Source organism: Akebia trifoliata, chromosome 1 (genome assembly GCF_017979445.1).
Source record: "Akebia trifoliata isolate Shusen 1 chromosome 1, ASM1797944v1, whole genome shotgun sequence".
Lineage (NCBI taxonomy): Eukaryota > Viridiplantae > Streptophyta > Magnoliopsida > Ranunculales > Lardizabalaceae > Akebia > Akebia trifoliata.
In genome coordinates, this window is record NC_141375.1 from 35,406,298 (window position 1) to 35,422,062 (window position 15,765).

At 35.5% G+C, this 15,765-nt stretch overlaps 3 protein-coding genes across 5 annotated transcripts; 2 read left to right on the forward strand and 1 right to left on the reverse strand.

Moving 5' to 3' along the window:
- Positions 1 to 1,609: 1,609 nt before the first annotated feature.
- LOC147412130 (ATP-dependent 6-phosphofructokinase 6-like) lies at positions 1,610 to 8,474 on the forward strand. 3 transcript variants are annotated; one of them, XM_086456678.1, is made up of 14 exons: positions 1,610 to 1,805; positions 2,003 to 2,120; positions 2,694 to 2,740; positions 2,850 to 2,889; positions 3,071 to 3,133; positions 3,223 to 3,360; positions 3,752 to 3,910; positions 4,064 to 4,117; positions 4,207 to 4,275; positions 4,393 to 4,522; positions 5,565 to 5,830; positions 6,777 to 6,825; positions 6,936 to 7,090; positions 8,039 to 8,474. In XM_086456678.1, the coding sequence occupies exons 2-14, from the start codon at positions 2,019 to 2,021 to the stop codon at positions 8,270 to 8,272; spliced, it is 1,506 nt and encodes a 501-aa protein (XP_086312804.1). In that variant the 5' UTR covers positions 1,610 to 1,805; positions 2,003 to 2,018; the 3' UTR covers positions 8,273 to 8,474. The 3 variants fall into 3 exon arrangements, with proteins under 3 accessions (XP_086312804.1, XP_086312794.1, XP_086312788.1); XM_086456668.1 differs by having other exon boundaries at positions 1,611 to 1,805; positions 1,998 to 2,120; XM_086456662.1 differs by lacking the exon at positions 1,610 to 1,805 and having other exon boundaries at positions 1,839 to 2,120.
- A 785-nt stretch (positions 8,475 to 9,259) lies between these two features.
- Positions 9,260 to 12,417, reverse strand: LOC147412131 (serine/threonine-protein kinase Aurora-1). The gene is made up of 9 exons (XM_086456694.1): positions 12,137 to 12,417; positions 11,649 to 11,768; positions 10,996 to 11,142; positions 10,792 to 10,887; positions 10,583 to 10,678; positions 10,388 to 10,484; positions 10,144 to 10,261; positions 9,883 to 9,955; positions 9,260 to 9,783 (listed from the first exon to the last, which is right to left on the reverse strand). Exons 1-9 carry the CDS (start codon positions 12,170 to 12,172, stop codon positions 9,682 to 9,684), a joined length of 885 nt encoding a protein of 294 aa, XP_086312820.1. The 5' UTR covers positions 12,173 to 12,417; the 3' UTR covers positions 9,260 to 9,681.
- A 2,059-nt stretch (positions 12,418 to 14,476) lies between these two features.
- Positions 14,477 to 14,902, forward strand: LOC147412132 (oleosin G-like). Its single transcript, XM_086432567.1, has one exon. It carries the CDS (start codon positions 14,477 to 14,479, stop codon positions 14,900 to 14,902), a length of 426 nt encoding a protein of 141 aa, XP_086288693.1.
- The last annotated feature ends 863 nt before the right edge of the window (positions 14,903 to 15,765 follow it).

A 15,765-nucleotide genomic window follows, 5' to 3' on the forward strand; every position in this document is an offset into this window, starting at 1 on the left:
CTAGTCCATTAAACTAAAGTAGACTGGGCATCTATTAAGTTTTGAAAATATGGGGGAATATGAAATACTCTCCAAAATGTGGAGGGGTATGTCTAAATCACCATTTTTTCTTATGGAGCTCCCACCAATTATCTAACTCATTTTCCTGTTCTTCTCATGGTTTTTAAACTCGTCCGAGGCCTAGACGTATCCCCCGAGTTAACTCGGTATTGAAGCCTAACGAGACCAACTCACAATGTGTCATGAGATGATCGCGTATCGTGAAATAAGCGAGTCGTCTCGGACGATATTTTTGCAAAACTCTAGCGATATGAATGAGATATACGAGACAGCGCAGATATTATGTTAACTTGCGAGATAAACAAGTTGTATCGGACGAGATTTTCAAAATCTCGTTCGAGTTAACCGAGACAACCGAGTTTTACCTCAATCTTCAATTATTTACCCCCAAATCGATTTTCCTCCATTATTTCTTCATCTTTTCCACAAAGTGAACAAAAAAATGTAAGATTTTGGGATAAAATTTCATTTTCTCCACAAAGTTAAGCCTCAATCCTTTATTATTTCACCTCTAAAATTAATTTTCCTCTATTATTTCTTCATCTTATCTACCAAGTGAACAAAAAAAAAGGCAAGATTTTGAAGAAAACTTTATCTTTTTCATCCTATGTGGTTAAGTTGATTTTTAGTAATTAATTGGGAGATTTGTGTTTCTTAATTTACTCTCAATATTAACATACTAAATTGGAGTATTTTATTTATTGTTCCTTTATAAATTAGATTCAATTGCAGAACAGTGCCCATTATCTGACTTAATTATGAAGACATAAGGTCAAGGTTATTGTGTTCGGTTGTACTTCACAATCAACCATCAAGTCTTTAGGTTTCTTATTAAATTTACAATCTCAAATGATTTTTTTGATTTTTATCTATCTTGGATTTGAGCTTGTTTGGTAGGTGCATTAATACAAGTGGTTTTGGTCATTTTATTTTCATGTTTCAATAAAGTTTGTGTTAGTTTCTCTTAATTTAGATATTGAATTTATAAAAAGCAACTAGAGAAGGACAATTCATGGAGGTCCCCATTTGCCAAAAAACATTAAATACAAGGAAAAAATACTACAAGGAATAAATACTTGCTAAAATCATTAATTTTGGATTGATCTATATGAATTTGTTTTACTCATTTGTTTGATTATTATAAATATCATCACAGATGAAGAATATGTTTCTTCTAAATTTTAATGATGGTGATTTAATCTCTGTGATTCAGGATCAAGATCCATGGTTAATTTCCAAGATGTTTATGAAAGAAAGACTTGTAAATATTTATTTTGATAGGTATATTATAAAAAAAAATTTAATTATATATATATATATATATATATATATATATATATATATATATATATTTTTTTTTTTTTTTAAATTCATTTTTTAATAGGAATAATTTCTGAAATTTTCAGATTTTTTAAATAATTAAAAATCATTGTCTCAATGTCGAACGAGACGAGACGTTTCGTTCGAGTCAACTCGGTATCCGAGCTGAACGAGACGAGACCAAATACCGAGTTCAAAAACCATGGTTGTTCTTTCTTTATTTCAATGTGTCAAACTCTTATTCATCGTCGTCTCTCTTAAAAAAAAGTGAGATTTCAGTCGTCCAAAACAACAGCGAAAGCGAAAGACAGTCGTCGACTCACGTTTTTAGAAACCTTGAAAATTATTTTCTAAAAAAAAAAACTCATTTTTTTTTTTAAATTTTCAGTGTTCGTCATCAACATCTCCACCTGATCGTTATATAAGTATGACTTCTACGACTTCTTCAACTTCAACTAAATTCACTTTTCTTCTTTATTCTTTCTCTAATAATGGAATCGATTTCTAGTTCTTCTTCGATTATTAATCACAAGTTTCGCTGCTTTGATCCTTCTAATTCTACTTCAAATTCAAGAAACCATTTTACTAATTACTCTTCTTATTCTTCGAATTCAAAGATCAGATCTTCAAGAACTCCAATGGAATCTCCCACCAAATCAGAGCCGAAGATCATTAAGGGCGAGGGTGGGTACATCCTTGAAGATGTCCCTCACTTAACTGATTACTTAGCTGATCTCCCTGTGAGTTCATCTCTCTGTCTCTTTGATTTCTTGCTTTATTGCCAACTTAATTATATTATTTTTCCTTCTTCTTTTTAATATTTTTGTGATCGGTGGATGAGATAATCATTTCGAAAATTGTAGATTTGCACAACCGATCGTTGAAAGTTTTTTTTTTTTTACTATTATTGGACAGAGTTTTGGATTAAAAATCCGATCTTTTAGTGATTTCTAAGGGTTATTTGTCGGTGATCCATGCTGGAATTGTTTTTGGTTTATTTGATTCCAAGATTGTTGCTTCCAAACCTTGTTTTTAGATATAAAATCAGCTTTTAGATACTTTTTTAACACCTGTTTATAATTGTTACAATATCGTAATCAATAAAAAACACAAAGGGGTAATGTGTGTGTTTGTTTTTCACTGATAAGGAAATAATGTGTGCTTTTAATAAGGTTCTGGTTTGATTAGGGAATAATATTTGAGCATAATTTATCTATTTCTTCGATAATTATCGTTGTTACCTTCAAAAATTACTCATGTTTCATGAATGGTTTTTAGGATTCTGAAATTGTTAGTTGTTTTGGTAATTACAGACTTACCCAAATCCGTTGCAAGACCATCCTGCCTACTCAGTTGTTACGTAAGTGATTTTCTTTTTCTTTTTTTCTTTTTTCTAGAATACTTGCTGTTTATTCTTCTATCCTGATTAAAATTACTGATTTTGTCGAAACAATTTTCTGTTTTGCCAGGCAGTACTTTGTTAATGTAGATGATACTGTTGCACAGAAGGTTAGTCTGTCTGAATTCCTCCTTTTTTCGCATTATATTTCAGAAAAAAAACTTTTGTTTCACATGAATTGTCTTAAAAATTATGTATTGAATTTATTGGAGATAGAGCATGTGGGACCTTTTCAATTTGATTAACTGTCATGTTTGTGACTTGCTTATCATTCAGTTTCTCGTATTGTAGATTGTTGTTCATAAGGATAGCCCAAGAGGCACTCACTTTCGACGTGCCGGACCCCGCCAGAAGGTAATTTGTTTATCCTATATGGATGCAATTTGGAATCATGAAACACCAGTTGTGCAGGATACTGACTGATTTTCTTGTATGTTTCTTAGGTGTATTTTGAATCGGATGAAGTGCATGCATGTATTGTAACATGTGGTGGTCTGTGCCCTGGGCTTAACACGGTGATAAGGGAAATTGTATGCGGCTTGTACCACATGTATGGTGTCAACAAAGTCCTTGGGATAGAGGTGCGACGTCACATTATTGGCGTCTCTAATTCAATATTTCTCACATAACATAGTTGCAAACAAAACTTTTAATTTTCATGTAATATTGTTAACAATAGTAGTGAATGGTTCTTTCCTATAAATGTATGTCCTATTTTCTTGTTAGAACATAGAAAAATTTTCATTTTATGCAAATAAGTTACCATGATAACTGTTTGAAAGCATTGTTTTGGAGGACATTATATATCACATTATAAGTTGTAATGTTTTTGTTCCATTAAAATAAAGGATACATTTATTAAAGCAGTCCTTGTTCATGAGTTATGCAAAGATTTCTGTTGGTTCAAATCTGGAAATATTGTACTTCATGATCTGGTCGGATCACCAACTGACAAGGGTAGTGGATCTGTAGGGTGGATACAAGGGTTTCTATGCTAGGAATACCATTCCTCTAACACCAAAGGTTGTAAACGACATCCACAAACGTGGTGGCACCATCCTTGGTACATCGCGAGGAGGCCATGATACCTCAAAGATCGTTGACAGCATTCAAGACCGGGGGATTAATCAGGTATATAAAGGACAAGAGTCTAGTGTTTTCATTTTTAAAGTGTCTTCCATTTATAGGTATCTAGAGCTTGGAAGTAAAATTTATTTACTGCCTATGCTACAGAGCTCCTACATGTATACTAGATTTCCTGGTTTATACCTTTCTCTATTCCAGGTCTTCATAATTGGAGGAGATGGAACTCAAAAGGGAGCTTCTGCGATTTATGAGGTACGTTTTTTTTTTCTGACTTAAGTTGAAAATATCAGTGATTGATCATGTTAATTATATATGCTGACGTTCTAATTCTCCATCATCAGGAAATTAGAAGACGTGGTCTTAAAGTTTCAGTTGCTGGAGTCCCCAAGACCATTGACAATGACATTCCGGTACTTCTCCTGCCTATGCGTGATATCTGGTTGTCTACCAAGATGCATTTTAGTTCCTTTCCTAATCTTATAAAATTAGGAACAATTTTTATAAATGTTGCATGTTTATTGGTTCAGGTTATTGACAAATCCTTCGGTTTTGACACTGCTGTTGAAGAGGCCCAACGGGCCATTAATGCGGCACATGTTGAAGCTGAAAGTATTGAGAATGGTGTTGGCGTTGTGAAATTAATGGGTCGCTACAGTGGTAAGCTTCAATTCTATGTGATACCCTCCGACATGAGTCAGTGTCTTTGTTACAATGGTTAGAATGTTAGAAATTAATTCTAATAAAAAAAAAATTACCTCACAAGCTTGCTAATCATTTGGCATTGAAATCCTCCTTCTAAACATATGCATCATGCGACATAGACACATACACTGACACATGTCGGTATCAGTGAAACACATGGTCACACACAAATCCAGTTCGTTGACATGTCTGTACAATTTATGCTGGTGTTGACAGATATATTTTTCTAAAATAACTTTGGATAATGTCAAGCATGAATAGAGAAATAATGAATTCTGATAAAAGGTAACATAAAATGTGCATATGATAACTGATCAAACCAAAATCCAAATAGATTAGTATTGATTCTGAAATAGATTAATATTGATTTTTGTTGAAGTATGCTGGTGCATGTCTGACATGTGAGTTGGAAAACATGTCCTACAGAGTAAGTTTTGAGAAAATAGTGTTGCCCTTGTTACATGGCACTAGTCTGTCCTATTAATTCAAGTCTGTGACTATGTACCTGTGAAATGAGTTTGGAATGCAAAACAAGGCTGAACATTGCAATAGAAGGTGTTAAAATGTGCTTATATGTGGATGGTCAGTGGCTGTAGTTTACACTGCATGATTCAGTCAACAAAGGGATCTCTTAAGGATATTAAGATCTATTATCTTCTGGTTATTCATGAGTGGACATACCTTAATGTTTTTATATTAGTTTGTGTTAGAAGGCTGTTGTGTGTCTTCCATTATTTAATACTTTATACTCCAATAAATATGAAAAATAAAAGATCTTGTATATACAGTATATTGAGGAAGTCCTCTTGACAGTTAAAAATGAAAAGAGTTCGTAATAACGCGGTTTCTTCTAAAATAATTAGTGACAGATTTGGGGTTTGTAAATGCCTTCTTTAATTTAGGTGTTTGTTTTCTATCTTTGTTGTTTTACAACTCTTGCTTTCTATGTTAGCTCTACCTGGTTTTGCATACATTCTAATTGGATTTGAGGGTCCAGGGTTCATTGCTATGTATGCTACTCTTGCCAACCGAGATGTGGACTGTTGCTTGATTCCCGAGTCGCCTTTTTATTTGGAAGGGGAGGGTGGACTTTTTGAATTCATGGAGAAACGGCTCAAGGAAAGTGGGCACATGGTTATTGTAATGGCTGAAGGTGCAGGACAGGAGCTTCTTTCTGAAAGCATTCGTTCGATGAGCGAACAGGATGCTTCAGGAAACAAGCTACTCCAAGATGTTGGCCTTTGGATGTCTCAGAAAATCCGAGTATGTATTCTGGATCCCATTCATTTCCCGCTGTGGTTGCATGGTTTTTATCTTTTTCCATGTTGGTGCATGTGCAGTTGTGTTCATTGTACTTTTAGGACCTAAGTCTTGAAAACTTTTATGCATCCATTAGTGGAGTAAACCGTTGTTCACTACATTTTATCTCATATTCTTTAAGGATTTCATTTCTCGTTCTATTTTAACATCAAAGAAATTATCATCAGAACTCTGGATTGCCAAATGATTCCCTTCTTTATTGGGGCAATGTAGTAGCACACATAGCCCCCATGTGATCTGGTGTGGCCAGTGATGCATAGCCATAATGGGCCACTGGTCCTGTCTATGGGGCAAATATAAATATCGGGGTTGACAATCTAAATTTTTTCCAATTATGAAGATCATCTTTACCAAACACCAGTCCAATGTGACTTTGTTAACCACATGAAAAGTTGACCTGAAACCAGTCTATTTCGACAGTTTGAACCGCCCAACTTCTAGTCAATTCTTCAAGAGGTAAGGAATATTAAAAAATGGACTATTTTTTGAGGTAGTATACTCATTATGAACAAGTCCCTATATTGTGGGATTGTCCAACATGACGTATCCTTAAAGGCCCCTTGGTAAGTATGAGAAGTATAGTCTCTCTCTCCCTTTCTCCCCGTTAGTGCGTCTGCTATTCAAAAAGTGCCAAGTATATTTACAGTACTGCCAAATATTTTTGCAATCAACCCTGTTTACCTATGCATCTATCCTTTCATCTCTCTTGAATTTTTTTTTTGTTGGTACTATTAAAAACTCTTATTATTAGAAAACATCTGTTAGTCAAAAACTAAATAGACTAACCGATGCTATTATGCAACATGCACGGCAACTTGCATTCACTTTAGTGTATACTTCTGCAATTTTGTCAGATACATTTATGTGCTTTATTTTGTTATTATTGTAGGATTATTTTGCAAGACGACAGAAGATGGCCATTACTCTCAAATATATAGGTTGGCAGCCCTAGATTTGCAATTTTCTCCTCTTTTTACTGGATTTGATTGGCAGAAAGTAGGTCAATAACTCTAATCTAACCAAATGATACACTGTGTTGTCTTTGCAGATCCTACATACATGATCCGTGCTATTCCTAGCAATGCATCTGACAATGTCTACTGTACACTTCTTGCTCAAAGTGCTGTTCATGGTGCAATGGCAGGGTACACAGGCTTCACAGTTGGTCCTGTCAATGGAAGACATGCATACATACCCTTTCCTGTGAGTTTCTCTGGACTAGAATGATTTTCCTATTTTGTACCTCAACCAGTGAACTGCTTTAGCTCCCCAAAGCCATATGACAGAGTGAACATTTAATAATAATAATCCTGGAACTGAGTAACCAACTCGGAACTGCTATGAGCTTCTGATGGTATGGTTCTGGTTGTTAAATTACACCTATATCATATATCTTGCCTCTTATATTATTTTTCCATAGACTTCAAATCAATGCTCCATGTCGGACACTTCATTTTTAACGGTAAAATGGAATGTCTGCGACATGTCCTGGCTGTGTTCTTGCATGGTAACATACAGTTCAGATGTTCCTCCTATACGGTCTTCTGAAGGGACTAGTGAAAGCCAGCAAACGTTAGTTTGGAGTAGTTGGTCATTCTATGCAGCATTTGAATCCATTGAAAATGTAAAATAGAAATCCTAGCTGGTTTAGTGTTCCCAAATCGGGTACATCGATTCCTACTTTTTTGTTTTGGTAAAGAACCCTGTTTTACCTTTTTTTTCCTTTCTATCGGTGATCTTGCAGAAACCCACACTGTTGTAAAAGATCATTGGAGGTTTTACTGTGGGAAGTTGACTTCTGTTTTTTTTTTTTCATAAAATGCTTTCTTTGCTCCATTATATTCACCACCATTGAGGGTACCTGTCCTTTGAAAATAACATGAGACTTTCTATCTACCACTTGTGTCTCTTACCTGTTTCTGTAACTATCTGACTTTCTTGTTAACCACTCTTGTAGAATCTAGAGCTAGAAAGAATAAGATAGGTAGAGATCGGGAGACTAGTTTTAGAAAGTAGTTTCTCGGGCGTGATATTTATGACTTCTTTTGATTTTTTTTTTTTTTTCTGTTCAAGTTTTGTTTTTATTTTTCTACAGCTGAATGTAAGATAAATTTTCTTCTCACACTTACTTGTTAATGGGATGGTGTGCAGCATGTGACAGAGACACAGAATAAGGTTGTGATAACAGACAGAATGTGGGCAAGGCTGCTGTCTTCAACCAACCAACCAAGCTTCCTGAGGGCAAAAGATGTTGCAGAAGCTAAGAAAGAGCAAGAACCACCAACCCAACTGTTGGACGATGGGAGTACCTGCATGGATGATAAGCTGGAGAGAGAGGAGGCAACACCAAATAAAACGGAGGTGCATAATATGATTGCTGTTTAACTTGGGTGCCTTTTGATTGCCAGTCACCCCATGTCGAATATATGGTTTATGCTGTAATGTTAGGAGCACATTGGTTCTTGTATAAGCTATAGCCATCGAATATTAACTTAATTTCTTCCTTTTAATTGAGATCTTTTGTACGGTTGTAGACGCAATATTGCAATGGAAGTTCAAAAATACTGTGTTATGAGTTTTAGATCAAGTTACTAAGGGCATTATTCAATATCTTTATATTAATTTTAATTATAATATTATATTTAAGCATTAAGAGCAGATATTTTCGGCCTTACAAGATTTTTGGTCCTAAAATTGGTTCAAATTCAGGTTTTGAAATCGAACCATTTCAAACCGGAGCAAAAAAAAGGATTGAAAAATTCGATCATCATCAAGTGAAATAGTATATATAGAATGGTATATATATTGACTTCTTTTTTCCGAAGTCAATATATACCATGGATTGAATCAGATATAAAATCCAATCAGTTTCCATCTAATATCTTTGAATCTGGATTGAGAATATGGATTCGGGAAAGGATTCAGTCTGTTAACTTATCAATACATATGTAAGTATGTGTGCCTATGTACTTCCCCATGGATTGCCAACATGGGGTAAGGGTATTTGTGAGCAACACCTGTGGCATCTTTGCTTAAATAATTTTCCCTATTCTTCAACGGAGGCTCTGTTTGTCCATTTCAACATTCAAACCTCAAGATGCAGACGAGATTTATGGGTATGTAGAAGAATATGGATATTGGGTAGAAAAATCAAGGCTTTTCTGCAAAGATTCAAGATGATGGATTGACGACATGGTTGAAAAAGTTAAAAAATAATTTTCCCTATAGATTGAAGAGCTAAATCAAGGGATTTTGGGTTAGAAGATGTAGTCTTCTAGAGTAATTTAAGGTTCGCGGGACTATGACATCAGTTTGAAATACAGAAGGCCCTATCACAAATATTCAGCAAAATGCGGTGGCCGGTCTATGTTTATATCACTCTATTAAAACATCCTCATTTCTGCTCACAAAATGGCGGGAAAAGTGATAAAAGAATAGGAAAATCTTCATTTCTCAAGGAGGAAAATATTGTTTTTACTAAGCAGAAAAACAACATAATAAATAGGTGGATAAAGTGTTTGTTTCACCACAAACAAAATTCCCCTTTTGCAAATGAATTGGAAACCAAATGTAGATTGAAATAATAATAATAATAATAAGCCAACTCGAACAGTTGTCTCCCGTTAGTCGATCCTTCACCTCTGCTCTTTTCCCTTAACAGGTAATTTTATTACAACCAGTAACCATGCATGGTTGCTCTATTTCTAGACCATCCAGTGATTTATAAGGTTCATCTTGGTAGCTAGCATCCTCAGACCTGCTACAAGCCAAAAATCTTCTCTTCATCTCTCGAATCACCCCCTGTAAATACCTGAAGGTTCTGCATTTTGAACTATCCACGGATGTTCAAGAAGCTTGTGTAGTGGGAGACGTTGTGACGAATCCTTGACGAGCATCTGCTTAGGACAAAGAACTCAAACTAATTACTCATTGCTCTATAAAAACACAAGTACTTGTGTCACGATAACGAATCTATCTATTCGTCTGTCGTATACCTGACTGATGAGTTTCTTTGCTGTAGAAGAAACAATTGGTTTTGCGGGAAACTTGAGATCCACTTTTACAATCCTGTGATCATTAAATAACTATCAGCGGTTTGTGAGAAAAGGGGTGCGCTACCTAATCCCATAAACAGGCAATTTTCATCAAAAAGATTTCAGAGCTCTTCTTTTCACTGAGGAGGCTGTATAATTATCATATTTATCAATATCATCATCAGTTTTCCTTCACAAAATATTAATCTGAGGCGTCTGTACCTTCTGTATGTATCTGAGTGTTCCTCTGCCTCAAATGGAGGAACCCCATACAGAAACTCGTAGCACAAGACCCCAAGGCTCCAAATGTCCACACTTGCATCATGTTCTACACACTCCACTGTAAACAAAATCTAGCCATTTATAGTTGGTTTTACATAAAAATCAAAGATCTTAATAGATAACAGATCAAGAATCTACACCCATGAAAAACTCTTGAGATAAACACTTGGGAGCATTTACGTACCCATCTCGGGTGGGAGATAATCCAGTGTTCCGCACATGGTCTTCCTGCGGTTGAATGTGTGCACAGACCACCCAAAATCTGCAATTTTTAGTTCACCCTGTCAAGAAAAATCCAACATTTTAACATAAAAACCACATGAATTGAATCTTGCGTGAATTAATAGAAAAGGAAAAAAACCCAATCATAGGTCACCACCTGTGTACCGATCAAAAGGTTCTCTGGTTTGATATCTCTGTGTATAACATGCTTTCCATGGCAATATATTAAGGCTCGCGCTAATGATGAAATGTACTGTTGCATTCATTGCATGCACAATAAAATATTTTTAGTCAAATATTTGTGTAAATTTAATATTAAGTGATGGGAATGTGAGCTTGTAATTAATTCTAAGAAAAAAAACTCACGGTGGCAGCGCGTTTTTCATTGAAGTATTTGCATTTTTGGAGTTCCTTAAAGAGTTCACCTTTCGCTGCATATTCTAATATCAAATATACCCGGGTCTGCAATAATCAAGTGAAAGTGAAAATTTACATTAATTCCTTTTCTTGAGAGAAGATTGAATATGCTTCATTCTGAATGAATGGCAAAAAAATAAAAGGGTTTCTGACCTGATCGTAGAAGTAGCCATAGAGACGTAAGATGTTGCGGTGGCGGAGATGGCTTTGTATCTCAACCTCCCTCCGCAGCTGATGTTCAACTTGAGACTGTTTTAGCTGGCTCTTAAAGATTACTTTCAGTGCTACTATATGGTTGCTCTACTTGGAAGAAAAAAAAGAAGCTCATTAACTCAGACATTGGTCCATGGCAAAAAAGGGAAAACAGAGTAATTTAACGAAATCACTTGATTGAAAATTTCACTTTATGCTCATGTATTAATTACCAAACATAGAATTATAAGTGCATCATACAAGGATAAAAAATAAAAAGTAAAATAAATATAAATAAATAAAAAAATAAAAATGAAGAAAACCTCAGTTAAAATGTTGGTAATATGTACAAAATTTCAACTTCTTGTTAGCAAAGATAGGTGTACACATTCATCTCTAGCTCAAAATCTTCAAAGATTACTGTAAATAATTACTAATAATCCAATACTCTTTGATCACCACAAACCAACTTTAGATAAAAATAGTTGTTAAATCCTACTAGAATCTGTTTCTATAATCAATACATGATGCAATCCAGAAACATAAAACAAAAAATAGAGAATTACAAAACCCATGAAATAGAAATTGAAGTCAATTACTCTTAAATAACAAACCTTCTTTTCTCTTGCCAAATAGACATGGCCGAACTTCCCCCTTCCAAGAGGCTTTCCGATGTCGAAATCATTGAGAGTCCACCTACGTTGTTTCTCAGTTGCCGAAACCTCGCAAGAAGCCTGTAAAAGTTATCAAAAGTTAATAAGCCCTTTAGGTGTTCTGCAAAAACCCCAATTTCAAATACTATCGAAAAAAAAGGAGAAATTTTGAAAAGTAACAAGTAAAAATACTTTCTTCTTATTTGAAGAGAGAATTTGGATTCTTCAAAAAGGGACAAGAGAAACCCTAGATTAGCAAAATAAGCTGAATTTATTAAATCAGTAGAGAAATCCAAATTAGTTAAGAACCCTAGTTTTCAAGCTCAAGAACAGAACGAGACAACATCCTAATCAGAAGAAAAGAAAAAAAAAAAATCTAACTTTTAAATCCAAGCGGTTTACAACAAAACCCCAAAAGAATCATATTTGAAGCTAGGAAACATCCTCACCTTCTCCTCTGATTGAGTTTCTGCAGCAATCGCCATGGGGATGCAGAGAGAGAAAGAGAGTAGGAAGAAATGGAGTTGTTTGAAGAATGCTCGGCAACGGTCGAATTAGCACGTGTGGTCCAGATCACAATTGGGAGCGTTGTTTCAAAATAAATAAATAAGAAACAGGAAAGTATTTGGTAGTGTTGGGAATACAGAAGGAATCGTGCTTCCACTCTCATCCGCCATTCATTTATAAAGATTTGGGGATTGTTAGGTGAAAGCTGTTTGTTAATAATCTTTATTGGGAGTGATGAGTGAGGACACATGAAGCGCCCAACAGCCGACAATTATCAAATGAATAGTTTTTGGCCTTTGAACTTCTTTATTAGGAGCGTAGATCACTTGCACGAGATCCAATCACAGAAAAGACTGAAATAAACCCGTTGCACGTGCCGGGATTCATCATGGCTAACTGCTAAGAGTCTAAATGGGAACCCGATACCAAACCTAAACCAGACAGATCCATTTATTCTGACCCATAAAACCAAATTGATAGCGTGGGACTGGTTTGGAACAAGTTGCTGCAGTTCAGTTCCGGGTTTAGTAAATGGGGAACCGATCAATTCAGCTTGATCTTGGTTCAAGGTTTATATAGAACCAAACCAACGAATCAAAATTGTGTTGCAGTCCATTTATTTGTTTTCTTTTCTTTTTTTTTTAATTAAAATTTTGTTGCTTCGGAACAGGACCGAATTGAATTAAACTGTAACTGACTTTAGTTCGATTTGATTTGGTTTGATTCTATTGGCATTTCAATTCAGTTCTAATTCTTATTTAATGGAACCAACTTAAATCGGTCTGATTTTGATTTGGCCCAAACCAAACCAAATGGCGGCCAGCTGAAATTATTGTGTTGGACATGTATGTGTCAAGGAAAATGTTGAACTGACTTTCTTGGACACTATGTTCAACACTGTGCTGATGTGGCAATGTGTAGATGATCATTGAATTTTCTACTTGTATTTAGAAAGAAAAATCTATGGTTCTCCACACACGATCACATAGGACTGTTAATGAATTGGGTCGGGGTCGATATGGTACTGATCCAGAATGGATCAAATTCGGGATTGATCGAATAAAATATCGGATCAGATTTTTATCAGATCTCAATATTAAAATTCAGATCTAATCCATTAACAATTAAATCAAGTCTGAATTGGGCCAAACTCAATTTTATATACAAAATCTAAATAAACATCATATAACTCAACAAAAAATATACTATATTTTCTTTACTTTCTGACATATTATTGAATCGGGATATGGTTGATCCAAATCCGATGAGTTTTGATAGCATGACGCCCTCTTTTGACACACACACCCCATCACAGAACCGTAGATTATTTGCCTCGGGATACACAAGAAAATATTTATGGTTATGTCTATCCCAAGGCAATGATTTACAATTATGTGATGGGAGTGTGCGTCTCAGAGGGGGGTTAGTGGTTAAAAAACCATTGCACAAATCCAATCCAATACGATATCAGATCAAAACCTTATCGGAATTCAAAACAACAACCCAAACCCAAAGTTATCAAATTAGAATTCAAGTCTGATGTGATCCATTGATAGTCTTACCACCACATCAATGTAGTGTCTAAGGGAGTCAATGTAGGATAACTCATGTATCAAACTTTGTTGAATGTTAGAATATTACTTCTTAAAAGAGTCATGTTGGAGTAACGTTAGAATTGACATCAATTCTCACATTGTTGAAGTGGAGGTGCACACATAACCATAAATGCTTTTCACTAGAAAGTATTATAGTTTCTTACATACTAGCAGTGTGAAAATAAAGGTCAGTTTTAAGAGTCATGCTGGAGTGACTTCATATCGCACTTCTTGACATGAAAGTGGATAAGAATTATAGATGCTTCTTCACTCGTATCTCGATAAGAAAAATATCTATGGTTTGCATGCACTTTCACGTTAAGAAGTGCGATATTAGGTTACAAGCTGAGGTCACAGTTTTAATGTTAGGTTCAGCATTTTCCTTGTTTAAAATATTTAAGCCACGTTGTGGACTCTCCTCTCATCGTCACGGCATTAGCACACTGGAGTAGGACAAGCAAAGCCTGCACATACAAAAACTCGTGACAACACCACATCGAACATTTCTCGACATTCTGTCCATCACACATCACGAGGAGATAACGTACTAAATCGTGACGCGTGTTTCTTTCGTCCATACTTCACTGTTCTATATAAATTGACACAACCCTCATCTCGTCACCTCTCTATCCCAATTACAATCCACCTTATTACACTACTTTGATCAACTCATCTCAACCGTAAATCATGTCTGATCAAACAAAACCAGTGAGCCAGAATCAGAAACCTTCAGAATCGGCCTCGAACTCACGCCAGACCATAAAGTTCTTAGCTGCATTAGCAATTGGGGCTGTGCTGTTGATTTTATCCGGGATAACATTAACCGGGACAGTTGTATCCCTAATTATTGCTTCACCGATTCTGGTTTTGTTTAGTCCGATACTGGTGCCAGCAGGGATAGTAATATTCCTAGCGGCAACCGGGTTGCTGTTCTCTGGTGGGTTCGGTGTAGCAGCACTCACTGCGTTGTCGTGGATATTTGATTACGTGGCAGGTAAGAACCCACCCGGGTCGGACCGGGTCGATTATGCCAGGATGAGGTTAGCTAATAAGGCTAAGAAGTATGAACAGTACGTGCAGAACAAAGCACAGGAGGTTAGTCAGGGATCTTGATTCTTGAAGGAGTTGCTGGACATATGGCGTAGGTTAAGGGGGGGGGGCGCATTTTAGCTAGATATCTTCGTGTTTATGTATTCTAGTCTTGTCTTCTTGTTTGGATCTTTATGAGTTATGGGTGTAACTGTTGACATTATTATGTATGCAATTGCAACCCATAGTTCGAAACACCCCCACTGGCTCACGTTACCAAGTTGGAACTTGGTTTTAAAATCGTCTCGCCTCCCATGTTGACCAAGTTGACTCGTCCGAGACATCTCATCTTAATAAACAAGACAAGTCAAACCTTTAAACGCATTTCAAATTTTCTCTCTGTTTTAAGTATAATTTTTTCTCTTCTAATAAGATGGACTTGTAAATCTTCCATAAAAAAATCTCATGATTTTGATCAATTAAAACACTTGACTGAGATGTTCCACAAGTCAAATCAATTTAAAAAAAAAAAGCTCAAAAGTTGATTAATAAATGTCAAGAGTCAGGCAGGCTATACTTACTCCCTGTTTATATATTAATATTTTGGACAATTCAATCGTAGAATGAGACATTTTTTTAAACAAAATTTGCAGGTCATCATCACAAAAAATAAGCATATTCAAACATTACTAATTATATTTGAAAGAAGACCTAAAGCAATAGTTCAGATTCTTTTAAATTCATTAGATTGGTAAGTAATGCTAAACTGGGCTCATTGGCTGTAAATTTAAATGAGTCGTGATTTTCATCATGTGGTAAATCATACGCAGTTGATGTGGCAAGGGCATAAAATCATAGATCTTTTTCTTCATGATACACAAGGAAAAGATTTGTGGTTTTGTGGCCTCTCCACATCAGTCACGTACACACCGTGCATGATTTACCGC